Source organism: Peromyscus maniculatus, chromosome 20 (assembly GCF_049852395.1).
Source record: "Peromyscus maniculatus bairdii isolate BWxNUB_F1_BW_parent chromosome 20, HU_Pman_BW_mat_3.1, whole genome shotgun sequence".
Lineage (NCBI taxonomy): Eukaryota > Metazoa > Chordata > Mammalia > Rodentia > Cricetidae > Peromyscus > Peromyscus maniculatus.
The window spans coordinates 27,001,048-27,014,256 of NC_134871.1; the positions used below are offsets into that span (position 1 = coordinate 27,001,048).

Sequence of the window (13,209 nt, forward strand, 5' to 3'; positions counted from 1 at the left end):
GTGATAAAACTAGGGCGACTTTCACAGCACGAGCACCAACGCAGTCCCTTAAAATGGCCTGCACGACGTTGGCATCGAACAGGGAAACAGTGAAAGGGAACAGAGAACCAAGGACAAGTAAGAAATGGCCTCTTCCAGTCCCAAGACCATAGGTTTGTTATTACTTGTCAAAGTTTGTTAGCCACCACACAGCAGCACATGGCTATGGCCCAAACTCTCAGATAGCTTACAGTGCGAGGTTACAGGAGAATGTCTTTATAAAGATGATAGGAAATGGATAAAGAACTTGTAGTTGGCAATGCTTTTGAAACTTACTTGTCTTTCAACATCCATAATCTAGGCAAGACAAGAGGCAAACTGGTACTTGCCTAGGGCTAGCCCTTAGCTGAATGTGTTCACTGCTCACACTCATACAGCCCCTCCCACATGCTAGACACGATGCTAAGTGCTGGTGCTACGTGCACTTTTCAGTGTTATCCATAATTTATACATCAGGGAGACAAAGAGCAGAGAAGTTACATAACTCGCCCATGGTCACCAGCTTTGTGGAACCAGTCTTTATGCCCAAGTCTGTGCTCCTAAAAACTGAGCCTCGTTGGTACAATAGTGACACTTTTGTCTTAGAAGCAATTGACATCTGTCTGATCAGACCTCCAGCCCACTCAATGAAAGGGAACTCATGCCTAGTACTGTAAACCTTGCCAAGATCCCGTGGCTAGAAATGTCTCAGACCCTATAGGAAAACCTACTAACATTATATTGCTAAAGTAATAGAGTTTCCAACTGCCTCCTACGTACTCATCTTTATACCCATAGATAAACGTAGTTCTCATATCTCATCAAAGAAACTTTTTTTCAGCAGATAGAGACTATTAGAGAGATCCATAATAAACCAACATGCAGAGACTCCAGCGGGAAATTCTAAGACAGCCCTTAACCTAAAGCTCAAGGGAACATTGCCACAGAGGATGCAGAAAGATTTCAAGAGCCTGAGGACCTAGACAACTGCTGTGGTGAATAGTTTCTTTTGGACAGGACATGGATGTTGCTCCCATGAACTCTCAAAAGTATGACTGCCTGCGCAAAACTTGCAAAGACCACGCCCACTGAGATGCCAATGTAGACAGTGAAAAACTTCACAAAGCCTACCCCTAGGTGACGAGCTATAGGAAGCCAACAGCTTCTGAGAGAAGGAGAACCAGTTTTACTTCTCTCTTTTTCCAGGATGAGCTCTCAATTCCAAGGGGTCAACCCTAAACACATGCAAATACAGGCAGCACTCACTGGATTCAGTGGTGTGTGTGAGCATCATAAATATGGAAGAACAGGTCACGGGAGAGAAGGAGGGTGGGAAGGCTGCAGGTATATTATGTAAATCCTCAAGTTAAAAAAAAGCCAAAGAAATGAACATGATTTTTACAATGGATCTAAGAAGGAGAATTCTATTAGTGGAAATGGATTCATACACTATGTAGTAATATTTACTATTGCTTCATCAGATAGTTTTACACCCCAACTTTTTGTATTTTTGCGTATGTGGTACATACACATGTATGTGTGCCCATGTACTCCGAGGCCGAGGAAGAGGCTGGGTGTCCTGCACTATCACTCTCCAATTTACTCTTTGAGACCGTCTCTCACTGGAGCCATCCTGCTTCCTCTGCTCACAACGAATTCAGGGTGGCAGGCACCCACACAGCCATACCCAGCTCTTTATGTTGGCACTGGGGTTAGAACTAGAGTCCTCATGCTGGTCCAACAAGAGCTCTTACCTGCTGAGCCATCTTCCCAGCCCCTCCCAGACATACTTAGTGCTGAATAGTAAACATCAAACACTCTAGTTGTTAAACACAGTCCTTTGTTTCCAGAAAGAAACAGCTCCCTCCTCCATCCTTAAGTGCAAGAGTCTTTAATAGGAAGAGAGAAAGAGGCTAATAAAATTTCTATCACCAAATAAAGTGACAGGACAGAGATGACTTCAGTATTCTTCCAGTTTGCAAATGGTTTCCATTTACTCTAAAAGCAAATCTCACCGACAGGCTCCTTCCCTGCTTCTTTCCTGAAGGAGGTAAGGAATGCTATCATTTAAAACTATTTACTGCTTTTTATTTCCAAAATCCCAGTAACTTAGAGTTTTATCTAATTCTACCTTTTAGAAGTCTAACAGACTTTTCACACAATGAACTGAAAAACGAGTTTTCTTCCTGAACCACTGAGTAGATGCTGCATCCCACAGTGGGGCGGGGGGGGGGGGGGGGGGAAAGGAAAGCTCTGGAGTAAACAAAACAGAACTGGACTCGGTCCTTCGGCTGCTTCTGTGCCAGTGGGACTGCTCTAGTCTCCCAGCATCTTCTCCTCCTGCCTCTTCAGCAAGTCAATACCAATTTCCCCTTAACGAGGTGAGGCCAAGTGACCCAACTCTGGATCTTGGCAGCACAGTAGTACAGGATGTGGGCATCAAGAAACAGCCTTAAGGAGGAGAATGGCTTCTGTCCGTCCTATTCTTTTCCCATGCTAGAGTGGGAATAAGGTACTTGAAGTCTGGGCAGCCGTCTTGGACTATGCCAACATCCAGTGTTGGAGACAGCATGAAGCTGATGACGCCTAGACTGCAGGCTATGTACAGACAGTCCGAGATTACCTACCTCAACGGTTCCCCATGGGAGGGGAGATGAGCTACTGCTTTGTTTGAGCTCTTGGTAATTTGCATCTTGTCACAGAGAACAAAACAGCTCCAGCAGTGTTTCTGGCACTACTGGGACTCTCAGCAGACAATCACAGCTCATCGGGCCTATAAATTTCCAGAGTCAAATCCCTGTGAATTCATCCACTTTTCTGAGGGCAGATGCCCAAGGAGACTTCCCTTGTCTCTGACATGAAGATACCACCAGTCCCTCCACAGGGCTGGCTTCAGCTCTCACATCCATGTGAGGCCTTGCAAAGTGAACCACACTGGCAGAGCAGCACCCTTTATTTCCACAATGGGAATGCTCACACGACATGCTTCTCATTGCCCGACATCTGCCTGTCACCTTGACTTTAAGTTGCCAAAGACACGTCTGTCTGTGTCTTCCTTTTTTCTCTGTCAAACTGGTTTATAACTTGGTTTATAACCTTGTCATCTCTGAGAGCCCTGGCAAGGTTCTCATTCCGTCTGTCTTCCCTTTCTCCTTTCTGTCTTTATAGACCATTGGGCCAATCTACTCTAAGGACTGAACTGACAATGGCTTATGGAGCTATAAAGTAAAAGATGAATCCATGGTCTTCATGTAGCTGAAGCAACACAACACAGGACTCAGGGATCCATAGGAATCTCAGTGTGAATCCTAGTTTTATCTCTCCCCACTTTCTCAAACTATTTAACTTCTCAGACCTTCTTACCTTCCATCCAAACTGGAGATCACAGTCCTTATTTCATAGGTTACAGGGCTAATGAAGAGACATGACAGAAATGGTAAATCTGGTGCTCGGTGAATACCAGGTGCCCAGCAAATCATCACTTCCTTTCCCTCAACGGAATGGATGCAGACCAGCACACAACGACCACAGCTAGAGCTCCTCTTCTCACCCCACCCTTGTTCAGCCTGTCTTTGTCAAACCAGACTACATTCTACTTCCTAAAAATGTTATGTTGAACTTTCTCTAATTCTGAACATACTTATTTTTTAGTGGTACTGGGAACTGAACCCAGGGCCTCACATATGGTAGACAAGCACTCTGAGTTTGACATTCTCAGCTCTGATAGAGATTTTTAAAAGGCCCTTTCTCCCTTCTCTACTTCTTGAAACCCTACTGACTCACCACTGGCCACCCAGCCAGCCATCTCTCCCTTGCAGGCTTATTGTGGTGGCTCCAAGGAGCTGGAAACCTGCTTTGCTAAGAGGCATACTCTCTGTGTCTCTTCCCTTCTAGAACAGGTTCTGCCAGGCTTTGTGTTGTGTACTTGGCCCTCTTGGAAGTGACAGAACTTGAAAACAGAGCTAGAGTCCTCTCACTACTCACACCACCTAGACCTGCTCTCCTCATCTCCATCTGCTGAGGTGATCAGAAGTTCCTCGGGATCTATTCCTAAATTGGTCCAGACTTTCACAACACCACAAAACAGAATGAGTAAAAGTATATTCAGGGAATTCTCTATTTGTATTTCCTCTTTCCATCCAAAAAAGAGGTAGTGGCTTCCGGAAGTTACCATTCTTAGTAGCTCATCCAGCACCGTCCATCATCCACAAACATTTATTAGTATCCACTGGGTACACAGCATTTCCCTTTCCTCGAGTCCTAAGACTCTGGCCCAGCTCCTCACTTCCTCCAGGCCTATCCAGATTTTTTTCCATTTCTGCATTTCAACAACAATGAATCTCCTATCTGGCTTTGAGCACTTCTCCTAAAGATGATGGATAGGCATAAAGCCTTCTGGGACACATTAGTCCAGCTGCCAGTGGGCAGGAGGTGCTTATAAAATAAAAAGCTCAGGATTCTGGAACACATGTGCAATTCTCAGTGAACCGCTCAACGCTGCTGAAAAGAAACACCCAAGACTACTTCCTTCTTTTCTTCTTAAGCTATGTGTGGAAGAGAGAAATCATATTACATTGTGAATAACCCTAATCTCTGTCTGTTGGGTCCATGTGTTCTAGAATTATATGGAGATTGTAAAATTTTAGATTTTAGAGCAGTAAAAGTCTTCTATACTTTATTTCATAATATCAAGTATATATGCCTGACCTGGAATATTTTCCACATAATTATAAAAGAGAAAAGAAAAAAATCACACAATTGTAAAATTAATGAAGTCTAGATAAACAATGGGTTAAATGCCATTAGTAAACTAAAACCAAATCCATGCTAATCTAGAGATATCAATACACCATATTGTAAACAAATTTTTAAAATTAAAAATGGTATGTAAAGTGCTGAAGCCTCATTATCGCTGTGAATCTGTGAAACTGCTATGCCACACAGTCACTGTACTGGCCAATGCAAGCACTGATTTTAAGTTGCTGTGACAAGAAATGCCCTCCTGTGTGTCTTGAGTGGCAGGAGACAAGAAATGCCCTCCTGTGTGTCTTGAGTGACAGGAGACCTTGTCTACAGAAGAGGCCAGGGGGACAGAGAAGGGATTAAAGTAGCAAGAATCGTTCTGGCAGGTGCAAGAGGAGAAGCTAGAAAAACACAGAAAATAAACTCTCTTTTTTTCTTCTTTTCTTATTTCCTGTTTAAGAAAGAGTCTTCCCTGAGCCCCTCTGCCAGGGCTGGCCCTTCTCCCATCCACACCACCATGTCCTTGCTCTAGGGCTGCTCTCCCTACTGACTCTTGATATTAACTCTCCCTACTGTTGCTCAAGTTGCCCTCACTGGAGTTTCTTCCTCTGGACATAATACCCAGAACCACTGACGGTGGAGCTGTGAGAAAGGCATTGTCTCCTCTGGCTGTCACTTTGTCAGCAAAAGCATTCCATCCATTAATCACATGCAGATCCAGCATTCCCCAGAATTATTATGACATCAACAAGCTACGAACACAAAAGATAACTTTCCCAGAAGACAGGGCTTCTTTTCTAACAGTAAATTCAAAGTTGTTCTTCTTTTAAAAGATTTATGTCCTTAGATTGCCCAAAGGGGCTCCATGGAAACCCCAGGCCATTGCCAAGGCTAGTGGCTGCTCTCCACAAAGTGATGGCAAGGCCATTGCTGAAGACGACATCTATATAACCCCTGAACACACAGGAGTCACGCTGGTGCCTACCTAGAGTCTTCACCCCTACTGACAGCGTTCATGGAACTGGAAGGAGCTCGGCACGATCCCAGAGGAGAAAGGGAAACACCAACCTGACCACAAACCTTGTGATCTACAATGGTGGCCTGTACACAAGACACACTGGTTCAACAGTGGCACTCAAGTGTGGGAGTAACCAACCACTCTGATTAGATTTAAGGCCCATTGAGAAGGGACCCACCCGTGACACGCTCAGGTGGCACAGAACCTGAGACTAGATAGGCGAGAGACAAGGGGAAAACCAAAATTACTATTCTGCTGAAGGAACACAGCAACAAAATGACTAACAACATTTTACTACACTCATAGATCAGTGCATTGCTCAGCCATCATCAGAGAAGCTTCCTCCTGCAGTAGATGGGAACAAAAACAGAGACCTATAATTGGACAATGTGCAGAGAGAGACCTTGGAACACTCAGTACCAAATGGGATGTCTCTATCAAATCCCTCCCCTCAGGGCTCAGGCAACTCTGTGGAAGAGGAGGTAAAAGATTGTAAGAGCCAGTGAGAATGGAAGACACCAGGAAAACAGAGCCTTGTGGACAACAGGACTGACAGCCTATAAACTCACGGAGACCGAGGCAGCACGCACAGGACCCGCACAGGTCTAAGCCAGAGGAGGTTCCAGCACTGAGAGGGGAAGTGGACACAAGCTACCATCCTTAACCCAGAAGCTATAGCCAACTGATAATCATTTGCAAGTGAAAACTTAATTTTCTTCAGTGGAGTCTCACTGGGTATACAAACCACACTTTAAAGACTTAAAGATAGGTCCTAGAACCAGCAGTAAATGGCCAATAACAGGAAAAAAAACTCTCAGTGGTATTTTTGGAGGTTATTTTTGTCTCATAATGCTCTGTCTGGGCATTTTCCCCACTCCAGGTCCTTCTTTAGATATGTAAAGAGCTAGTCTCTCTTGCATTTACTTTACTGATTTAAAGCTACTTAGGCATATTGGATAATTATTTTATGATAAAGGAAAAGGATAATTTTCTTTTTTTCCCCCCACATTTCTCAATAGGGTAGGTCTCACTGTCACTCAGGAAAACCATCTAGAATATTCTTTTCCCAGATTTTTATGTAGAACACAGGCTTTGTAGTCAGACGGATGGGTGTGAAGTTGTGACTCCCTTACTTTATAAATTCTGTGATTCAGGAACAGTTCATTAATTGCTCTAGGTCTCAGTTTACCCAACTGTAAAATGGAGATGATGCCCATTTCATAAGAAATTACTTTGTTATTCATTCAATGGGGCTTCACTTGGATTTTTACAAACTAATTTTTCTGAGGCTAGAGAGATGGCTCAGCAGTTAAGAGTACTTGCTGCTCTTCCAGAGGACCTGAGTTCTTTGGATGGCTCACAACTGCCTGTTAACTCCAGATTCAGGGGATCTGGCACCCTCTTCTGTCCTCCTTAGATACCTGCACTCACATGTGCTCATTCCTGATAAAGATAAACATAATTAAAAATGGGTTTTCAGAAAAAGAAAAACCAATTGTCCTGACTTTTAAACTGGATAAACTAAAGAGAACTGGGCACAAGCACACTGACTTCCTGGCAGAGGATTCTCTTTCTCCCTCATGATAAACAGATGACACCATCGACCTGGCCTTTGCCTTTTCCTTCTGCCCCCCCCCCCCCAAACCTTTAAGGAATTACAAACATGATTTGTTTTCATAGAAGAATTATGTACCAAACTCTCAAGATTCCACTAAGGAAAATCATTCAATTTGAAGAATTTTGAGATCTGAAGGGCAAAATTAAATGGGAAGAATAAAGTTGTCACTAAAAGATGTCAAAGCACTTCCCTGGTTAAAGACATTTTTCAAGGGGCTGGAGAGATGGCTCAGTGGTTAGGAGCACCTGCTGTTCTTCCAGAGGACCCGAGTTCAACTCAAGGTACCCACATCAGGTAGATTACACTTGTCTGTTTAGCGCCGAGGAGTTTGATGCCTCTGGCCTGCACAGGCACCAGCACTCAAGTGTATATACCCACATGCAGAAATACACACATACATGTAAATAACAAAAATAAACCTTAAAATACTTTAAAAAGACATTTTCTAATTTTGCTCTTGTTCCATTAGTACTGTACTCTTGCTTTCTCATTAATATGCTGCATATAACAATCAGTCAAGCTAAATATTATCCTCTCCAATTAAAAAGTAACATAATGGATCTATCTAAAGATTAAAATATTCATCTAGGTATGGTGGAAGATGCCTTTAAGCTTAGAATTTGAGAAGCAGAAACAGGCAAATCTCTGTGAGTTCAAGCCCAGTTTGGTGTGTGTACACACACACACACACACACACACACACACACACACACACACACAGCAAGTTCCAGGTTAGCCAAGGCTGTACAGTGAGACTCCATCTAAAAAAAAAAAAATCCATTGCCAAGTTCAGAAAGTAGACTTTCCACATTGGAATCCTTAAAAGATACAGTGAGGTGAGGAAAGGGGAAACCTGAAAACTGCCACATAAAATCGTAATAGCAGGAAGTTCTTCTACTTAACTCCATTTAAAACAACACTCCTTTCAGGTTGGTGGTGTTCCTTTAAGCCCAGTTCTTGTTATACCACACACATCATCATTTTAGTGTACTTAACAGACCCTAAGTTTGTTGACGTTAGTATTATAACCTTAAAATTTATGTGATAAAATTATAAATGGACACAAAATAAACTCATTTTTGTTTCTATAAACATTAAATTCAGGGTTTTTATTTAGAACCTATTTAGATGAATAATATAGGCATGTTCCTATATGTTCAATTAAAATTCCAAAATAAATTTACTAAGAAAATATGAATAACTTGTTTCTAAACCCCATTGGTCATGAGGAAATGATGGGATGTCAGCCTATAAATTTAGAGCCAGGAGCTTAAGTTTTTAGTGAACTTAAGGTCCTGAAGGAAAAATCCAACCAAACTCAATTCTGTTTTAGACTAAGGCCAACAGACTGACTTATTTTGGTAACCAGGAACTAGTCTCTGTTAGGGAAAATGATCTTGGCAGAATATTCAATCAACTCACAAGAGCCTGTGTTATGTAATGTGTTCATGGCAGATGATACCACTGAAGAACAGCATGCTATATCAAGACACAGCTCAAGTTAGAAATCAGTGTGCATGCTTTATCACCACAGTGTGCTAAACCATGCAATACTTCTGCACAGCAGGCAGCAGGAACCCAGGCATCCATATATTTACCACAAACAATTTATTGAATAACCCTATTTAATATAAGGAGCAGAGTAGTAAGATATAATCCTTTTCTTGAGATACATAATATAGAAGGAAAAAATATAGAGGAATAGGGTAAAGTGAAAACAGCACCAAAGTAGTGGATCAACACTCCAGGATTTCAGGAGGATGAACGCACATTTGGACATGCTGTCCAAGAATCTTTCAAGGGACAGACAGAACGTTAGCTACTCCAAGAGTAGACAGGACTTCAGTTTTCAGGAAAGGAGAAATTGACAGGGTGCTGGCTTATTTAGTTATCATCATCATCATCATCATCATCATCACAAATTAGAGTTAAGAGGGAAGAGAGAACCTCAGTTGAGGTATTACATAGATCAGATTGACCTGTAGGTATGTCTCTGGGGCATTTGCTCAATGGCTAATTGATGTAGGAAGTTCCAGCCCACTGTGGGAAGTACAGCTCTAGTCAGGGAGGTCCAAGCCATGTAAGGAAGCTGGCTGACCATGAAGCAGGAGAGCAGGCAGAAAGCAGTGTTCCTCTGTGGTTTCTGCTTCAGTTCCTGCTTGAGTTCCTATCCTGGCTTCTCCCATGGTAGTCTGTGACCCAGAATTGCAAGCTGAAATAAATCTGTTCTGCCCCAAGTTGTTTTAGTCATGGAGTTTATCATAACAATAGAAATCAAACTAATAAACAAAAGAAAAATGGGTAGTTAAAGTTGGTTTGGGGAATAACGAATAGGTTAGTTTAACTCAAGCATGTCCCATGTTCATGGCCTACCAGGCTACCATAGCAGGCATAGCAGGGTGACAGAGTCACTGAGGGTTTCCCTCACGGAGTCATATGATCCATCTGTTCCTATAGGCTTCTAGAAGGCTAGGTTGGATGGGAGACTGGAGGCTGAGATGACATGGAGAAGCCTCACAATAATCTCTAGGTGTTTGTGTAAACTGAGTAGAGAAGAAGAATTAACATTTAGGACCTCACTATGTATAAAGCATTTATTTAAGCATATGAACTGTAATGTCCCAGTTATTGTAATAGCCCATAATTACTTTGAAAGGTTGATAACACCAACTGTTACTTTTAGTCAAGGAAATGGAAACTTTAGGAGACCCGAGTTTGCCTAAGGAGACCAAGTCAGTACACAGAGGGTCAGGGGAAGAGATGACACAGCACACAGCATGTGCACTGCACACACTGACCAAGGAAGGGCACCCCCTTCACACTGTCCTCCCACTCAGGGTCAGCCATCAGCATCCAACCTGAGCCTCCAGCACGGACCTCGAGACCCTCACAGTAAGATGGCAGTGATAACAGCAAGGTCCCTTTGGAAGATCAAGCAGGGGACTCTTCTACCCTCAACAACCAAAGAAGGTTTTACGCTGGACTGAGCTCCCAGCACACGAGAGCATGTCAGCTGCCTTCTGATGCACAAGAGGAACTCTGGGCCTGGCACTTCAGGTACAAAGGAGAACATCTCAGTTGATCCAAACCTGTGACCAATGCTACACATTTTCTGTTCTCAACTTCTCCAAGGAAACAAGACGATTTGTATGATTCTAAGACTGCAACCTAAGAGTTGTTGCTACCTAGGAGACCCATTCCAGCCCCAAGTTCAATTCTGCTGCTCGTTGGCAGAACAGGAGGACAGCTTCAGAATCTCAGGAGATGGCATCAGGGCATCTCTCCCACCTGTCATGTCCTGTTCCTTTATCCTTACTGAGAATTCCATACTACTCTATATACAGAATCCATATTGTGAACTCTAGAGCAAGCTTTCCTCAGCTTTCAGAAACCACAGCCTTGTCTTGTTGCCTAGGCCAGCATCTCCGATTCTGAACTCTGCCTACACTTTGGCTCCTTATATTTTTATTAAGTTATAAAACATTACAGAACCTGATATTGACTCTGGCTGCTGAGAACTGGCAAGCTTCCTGCATGCTACCTGGGCACCTGGAACTGCCCAGATCTGCACTACTCTAGGTGGTCCAGAGACATCAAAATACAGCTCTCCTTTTTATACATGTATGCCTAATACAGTACACAAGTGAATGTGCTTATCTTTGTTACTAATGACATAAGAAGTAAGTATGCTCTAAACATTTTTTTCCTTACTGGATGGTCAGCATTTCCTCATACTGCTTTTACTTTAGAAAGAACAACCAGCCACCACACACCTGCAGCACATCACCCAGGTCTGCCGTGCTGATATCTGGGTCCTCTGTGGTGTTGAAAGGCACAGGAGTTATTCGCACAAGGGTGAGCACTCGAGGTTCTGGGTACCTCCATAACATCATCCCTGGGCTCTCTTCTGTTTCACTATAAAACAAGACTTCATAGGTACCAGGGAGTTTCAAAGGTTCTGCCAGACAAAAACAAAATTGCATGTTTTAAAAAAGGAACATGTTGACTTTTCAGAAAGAGAATAAAAGAAAATCACATAGAGAATGAAACTGATGAGTTTAAAGATTTGAGATAGGAAAAGTCAACTTTAAAAGAGGAAAGAGGAAACGACTGGTGTATATATGACTTCCATACTCTAAGTGTGGATGGATGTACTTTCTAGTGCTCCACAGTGCTACTCAGTGAACTCATTTTAAGTGCACCTGGATACATGTACTCTTATGCTGACACTGCTTGTACTTACCAGCATCCTGTATGTACTGAAAGATGCCTGTCCGCAGGTCATCTGAACTGTGTTCACTTTTAAAAGCTTGTGTCTTATCCACGGGAGATGGCATTTGGGGTACTGATTCGGGAACCGGCACTTCAAATTTTCTCTCCTCCTTAAGATACCCACTGAATAATTCATGCAGAAGGGCCAGGCAATTCAAATGTTCTTGACCCCAGAAGACCTTCAAAAGGGTATGAAATATTTACAGTCTTTAAACATTATCTTGAGGATAATTAGGTACAAATCATATTTGAATTAATGTGAGACTATAATCATGTTCAGTATAATTACTGATAATAAACTATAATTTCCAAGAAATAAAATTTGTTGTTTGAAGTTCTAATATTTGAATAAATACATAACAGCAAGAAAATCACATTCCAGATAGTGTGAATAACAGTAAACTTTAAACTTTAGATTAATTGTGATATTACATTGGTGTGAAGCATTATTTGTGAATTCATTTAACAAGGAGGAAAAAGAACATTTCTTAAAGTCCAAGATTAGGACACACAGATTCTCTAGGTCAAATATTAATAAAATGATAAACAGCCTTGTGGAATAGCTTCTTCCATTTGTCATGAGATCAAATAATCCTGGCCAAGGCTGCTTTCTAACAAGAGAGAAGGGAGCTGACCAACAGACTTGAACTTACAGGATTCTGAGTCTGTGCTTAGTCAGACTGTCAACACACACCCCGACTCTGACAATCCAGTGTCCAGTGTGAGGAGTCTGAGAGCCCAGGGCACAGAGTTCCTTAGCAGCCGTATGACTCTGGGGCCCAGTGATTAATGCCAAGTGGTTAGGATGCAGAGAGGATGAACTCCATTTGTCTCTCTTGTTTGTACTGTTCTTAATGTGTACTTTCCTGCCTTGGAAAAAGGCAGCACAACTGAACTCACTGTGAAGCAGCACACATTTAAAAGGTTACTGATAGAAATAAAAGCCTTTTCAAAGTCACAAGTAATTTCTTTGTAATCCCCTAAAATGTGGTTCATGTCAGTATAAGGCAGTGAGAAATTGAAAAATTACAATTTGTTGATGACTTTAAGAAATTCATATTTAATAGGTCCCTTTACTAATAAACTAGTCATTTCAATTTTCTATCATTGTGAATCTCACAACTTTTTTGATGTCTAACAACCTTGAGGGACATGAAATTGCATAAGGAAGTTAAGAGCTACCTAAGTATTATCATGAAATAGGATAGAGAATCTTATGCATTCCATACCTGGCTATAGGTTGGGGTGAAACATGTCAAGTTTTAATCGAGCATCATATACCTAAGGAAGTACAGCTATGGCACAGCTCTGTGTGTCTCGGTGACACTGGATCTGATCCAGGATGACTGGCCACTCTAAAATTAGAAACTCCACCCACTGAAAAGTTTCACCAGACATTTCCACTCTCAATTATACAACCAAGAGAAAAAAAATGTATGTCCATAGAAAGTTGTCTGCAGATGCTCACAGAAGCATTATTCGGAAATAGTTCAAAGTGGAAAGATACCCAAACTCTCTCAACTGATAAATGAGAAGATGT

General features: G+C 42.1%; 1 protein-coding gene across 5 annotated transcripts in view; it reads right to left on the reverse strand.

The window, feature by feature from the left end:
* Positions 1 to 13,209, reverse strand: part of Vps13b (vacuolar protein sorting 13 homolog B) — a 568,282-nt gene that overhangs the window by 131,327 nt on the left and 423,746 nt on the right. For all 5 annotated transcript variants that reach the window (XM_076555926.1, XM_042264499.2, XM_042264498.2 and 2 more), the window contains 2 exons: positions 11,641 to 11,848; positions 11,171 to 11,355 (listed from right to left, as the gene is read on the reverse strand). In XM_076555926.1, coding sequence (XP_076412041.1) covers positions 11,171 to 11,355; positions 11,641 to 11,848 — 393 coding nt within the window. The remainder of the gene's footprint in view (positions 1 to 11,170; positions 11,356 to 11,640; positions 11,849 to 13,209) is intronic.